The sequence below is a fragment of the Gadus morhua genome, chromosome 11 (genome assembly GCF_902167405.1).
Source record: "Gadus morhua chromosome 11, gadMor3.0, whole genome shotgun sequence".
NCBI lineage: Eukaryota > Metazoa > Chordata > Actinopteri > Gadiformes > Gadidae > Gadus > Gadus morhua.
In genome coordinates this window covers 3,777,690-3,782,011 of record NC_044058.1, presented here as the reverse complement: position 1 = coordinate 3,782,011, position 4,322 = coordinate 3,777,690, and the positions used below count along the sequence as shown (strand labels likewise).

At 41.2% G+C, this 4,322-nt stretch overlaps 1 protein-coding gene across 1 annotated transcript; it reads left to right on the top strand.

Annotated features, from left to right (window-relative positions):
- Positions 1-2,102: 2,102 nt before the first annotated feature.
- s100w (S100 calcium binding protein W) lies at positions 2,103-3,554 on the top strand. Its single transcript, XM_030370718.1, has 3 exons — positions 2,103-2,218; positions 2,511-2,659; positions 2,857-3,554. The coding sequence occupies exons 2-3, from the start codon at positions 2,519-2,521 to the stop codon at positions 3,043-3,045; spliced, it is 330 nt and encodes a 109-aa protein (XP_030226578.1). The 5' UTR covers positions 2,103-2,218; positions 2,511-2,518; the 3' UTR covers positions 3,046-3,554.
- Positions 3,555-4,322: the final 768 nt, after the last annotated feature.

Genomic DNA, 4,322 nt, shown 5'->3' with positions numbered 1-4,322 from the left:
TAAGTGATCTACTCATGGCTTAATTTCCTTTAGGGCTTCGGCCTCTTAATTGATCATTGTAGCATATTTTAAAGCCCTCTTTCATATACAGTATATGACACCACTGGGGCATTGCAACAATTCTCCATCTCCATAAGGGGGAGGCAGGGGATGCTTGTGGACAGTAGGTGTACACCATACATCAATAGGAAGCTTGCAACAAGCATTTCACTCAACAACAGAAATAGTCAATACACAATCAGGATGCCGATGATCTCTCCCACATGATAAATGAATGAGTCAATTAAAGATCCCATGGCATGAAAGTTTCACTTTCTGAGGTTTTCTCACATTAATATGAGTTCCTCTAGCCTACCTATGCCCCCCCCCCCCCCCCCAGCAGCTAGAAATTTCGTTGGGTGTAAATCGAGCACTAGGCATTCTGCCGTCGTGCCAGTCGTTTGAGATTCATAATATCGTCTGGAGGCTCACACAGCTTTGGGCCGTGATAATATATATTATATGATATAGATATCTATGCATGATATGATATTATTTAGATATAGAGCTCCAGGACTCCCACTGGAGCACCCGGAGTGTTCTAGAATATTTACAGAACACGGCCAAAGGCTGTGTGCGCCGCGCCATTGCGATACATCCACTGTAAACAGAGCGCATGGTAGCATGGCTGCAAGCTGCTCAGGGTCAAACCCCTACCCTCCTCCTTGATCCGCCTCTCTCCTCCTCATTTGCATTAAAGCTACAGACACCGAAACGGCGCGTTTGGGGAAAGGTCAATGTGCGACTGGCTCGTAGTGGCTGTAATTCTGCACCACGGCTGAATTTCGGGAACGTCTTCAAATACTGTGTTAGGGGCCCACTAATGCCTATATCAAAGCATCCATAAAGTAGCATGCCATGGGACCTTTAATGTGTTAAATAAACTTGCCTTGTTAAATCAATGAGCTTGGTGTTTTGGTAGGTTATCGGTTGTGTCACTACCAAATCTGTTCTCACCAACACATCTCTCCGAGTAACGTAACTGGCCCTAAGACATTGATTTGAAAAAAACGAGTCATGTTGAAAAGGAATTTATAAATTAAAATTGAACTGGATTATGGACTACTAAAAGCCATGCGTACTTACCATGTTTCATCAAATATAAACATGGACAACTAGTGACCAATAACTAAATTACCATGGTTGGAAATTAAATTAAAAAAGGAAAATAGGCTCAGTCAAAATAGCCAAATTAAATGGTTGACACAATTAATCACAATTAGTATGATTGATTGTTTGTTTTCGTGAACGATGGAAGTGCGTCGCTTCAAATGTTACTGCCGAAAGGAATTGTCTACGTTATTATCTCCTTTTCTTTCGTAAAGGATGGGCCAGTGTACCCAGAGACAGCATTTATTGCACTGAATACAACACTTGATCCGTGCACCTCCCACACCGCCAGGCACTCCCCTGCAATGAGAACCCGATCGCAACGGAAGGCAAATAACAAAGACTAAATGGGTCTTGGTGGGGGAGGGGAGGGGAGGGTAGAGGGGTAGCTATGGAAAAAAACCAGTGTATGTTTATGTGATATAAAGGCTGGAGGATCAGTGTGGTTTGCTTGCCGGAATCATGGGTGTGTTTAAACATAGAAATAACCCAGGTATGTCTGCTTTTTCACCTAGTATTACTATGCAGTACGCAGGAGTTATCCCCTCTGCAGTGAAATTACTGGTTGCACTAACTGAGGGAATGAGCCTTTGACTCTCACCCTCTACTGTGGGCTTGAATGGAACTTTCAATACCCTATGTTTCCACTAAGTTCGTTTTTTCCACATTAAACCAAACTAAAGAGGTGGGGTTTTGTAGTTTTGTAATTTTATGTCGTTTATTAGTTGATTAAGTCCAAGCCTTGCTATTACTATTATTTCCTCTAACTGCAGTTGTATACTTATAAATACTCTCATTCAGAATGCCCTGGGCAGGGGTTTCTTCACACACAAACACAACAGTCAGACAAGACCCGGCTGGCTGGTTTGGGTGGAGCCTGTGGGGACATTTCCATGACATGACTCACGATTGGTGCGAATCTATGTTGACATATATTTGTGTCTGTGTGCAAGTGGGAGTGTGTGCGCCTGCCTTTAAGAAGAGGCTTTTCCCATCAGGTTCACACCAGTCCAGGACCTCAACGCTAGAAGGTCTCTCTCTTCTTGCTTGGTTGATCCTTAACTCAGCGGTAAGTAGAACATGAGAAGGCAGATTCCATAAATATAACTTGACAAGAGGTGGAAGTATAGACTCATTAATTCTAAATGGAAAGAATAACATTGTTAAACATTGAATTGGTCAGCTGTTCAGTGAGTGCCTTTGTTTTGCTTGATACATTTGCAAATAAATCGAACAATACTGTATGTCAGTTTTTACGCTTTTAAACTTTACGTGTCATAACATTGCTTTTGGTTTGAATTAACCAAACGGCACTTGCATGCAGAAATGACAATGCTCATCCTTGGTTTCCTCTCCTCCAGCTGCAGCCATGTCTCACCTAGAGCAGCTGATCGTCTCCATGGTGGACGTGTTTGAGGAGTATGCCGGACAGGAGGGCAAGAAAAACCAGATTAGTATGGATGAGCTCAAGACTCTGATCGATAACGAAGTGTCCAAGCCTGAGTTCCAGGTAAGAGGCTACAAACACCCACTAAAGCAGAAGACACAGCCACAATACTGCAAATACACTCACAATATTAACAGGAGCATTCAGAACTTTTCATTCAGTTAATGCGGTGACACATATGTATTTGTACGTAAATAATTTGTGTGTATTGATGGATGGAGGCAAATATTAAATGGTAAATCCCGCTACGTGTTCCTCAGAAAAAGATCCATGCAGAGGATGTGACCAAGGCCATGGATTTTCTGGACAAAAACCATGATGGAGTGGTGAACTTCAATGAGTTCTCTAGGTGTGTGGCCACCCTGGCCAGGGGATACTACAAGCAGAAGCAAGGCAAGGGAGGCAAGAAGGGCAAAGGCAGAGAAGAGGACGAACAGGAGGACCAATAGGAACACTCCTCAACTGACCTGCACATGCATTCCAGAAGACATATTCAGTATATTATTCATAATGCTAGTATCTGGGTGACTATTTTCTGTCTTGGAAAGACGCGAGAAAATGTAGAGCAAGCTAATAGTTGAAGATTTCTTTAACCCTGCGGACATTAGTCCTTTGCACACCTCTCTAAGCTACTAACAGAATGTTTTTGTTTACCAATGTGCAGAAGGTTATATGAAGTATAATAGAATACCTTGTACTATATTGGTCTTTGATTTGAAATGTGAGACAATATAAGGACCAAATAAGAATAACAATCAATAGAATAATCTAGTTTGGGGTGGGGGGCATTTAAAAGCATTAAATGAAACCAGAATCAAGTCATTAAACATTAATCGATCACTCAGGTATCTGGTATGCACATCACTGTTAATAGCTTCTCAACGGCGTCTTGCCTAAACAAAAGGTTACTGACTAATTAAAGGTTCTCCCTCTCTGGTGGAAAGCTTTGCACACATCATACCCATATCAGATTATTTCCTTTGTTATTTGCCTCTTCTTAGTTAAAAGTCTTGAAAAAGTTAAAGACTTTTAACTAGTCTTCCCTAGTTGGACCAGGGAGGAGCTTTTAACTCTCCTGAGTTAAAATAATTTAACCTAGTCTTTATAACCTAGTAAAAAATGTTTAACTAGGGAGCTAGTCTGAATTGCCTATGTTATGGTACAATGGAACATTTAAATTGGGTGCAGTTGGACTTAGTTGCATATTCCCTTGATAAGATTACAATCTTTCAGATAGTTGAACCTGCCTCTGTAACAGGCTCAGAGACAAGTCACAACATGTAGGCCTGTGTTAAAGAAAATAGGTAAAAAGTATGTTAATGTTCTAGCCACCACGCCCAGTTAGGCTAAATCCATAATTTCAAAATAACACAGCAATGTTTTATTCTGCACCCACCCTGCTGTTTGAGAACAGAAGATTGCATTGTGTGCATTAATGTGATCAAAATGGGTAAAGGGAATTGCACCGTTGTCACTGTCCGCCAGGCGGAGCTAGCGTCTCGTAAATGTGACGACAAGAGAGGGAAAAAAAGGTATGATCCACCTTGTCTTCTGCTAGTAGGCTACATGTAGGTCTACGCTTCATTGTGTAATTTACTGCAATTTCGAAATAATGCATACAAGATACAAAATAATGCCCTAGCATGAAAAAAAATTACACAAATATGGAGAATACTCATAAACAGATCACATACGAAATACTTAAACTGTATGATAATGCAGTAGA

Bases quoted from the DNA above. Each gene is read 5' to 3' on its own strand.
- s100w (XM_030370718.1), top strand. From the start codon at position 2,519: ATGTCTCACCTAGAGCAGCTGATCGTCTCCATGGTGGACGTGTTTGAG. The intron at 2,660-2,856 runs GTAAGAGGCTAC...CGTGTTCCTCAG, and splicing joins TGTCCAAGCCTGAGTTCCAG to AAAAAGATCCATGCAGAGGA.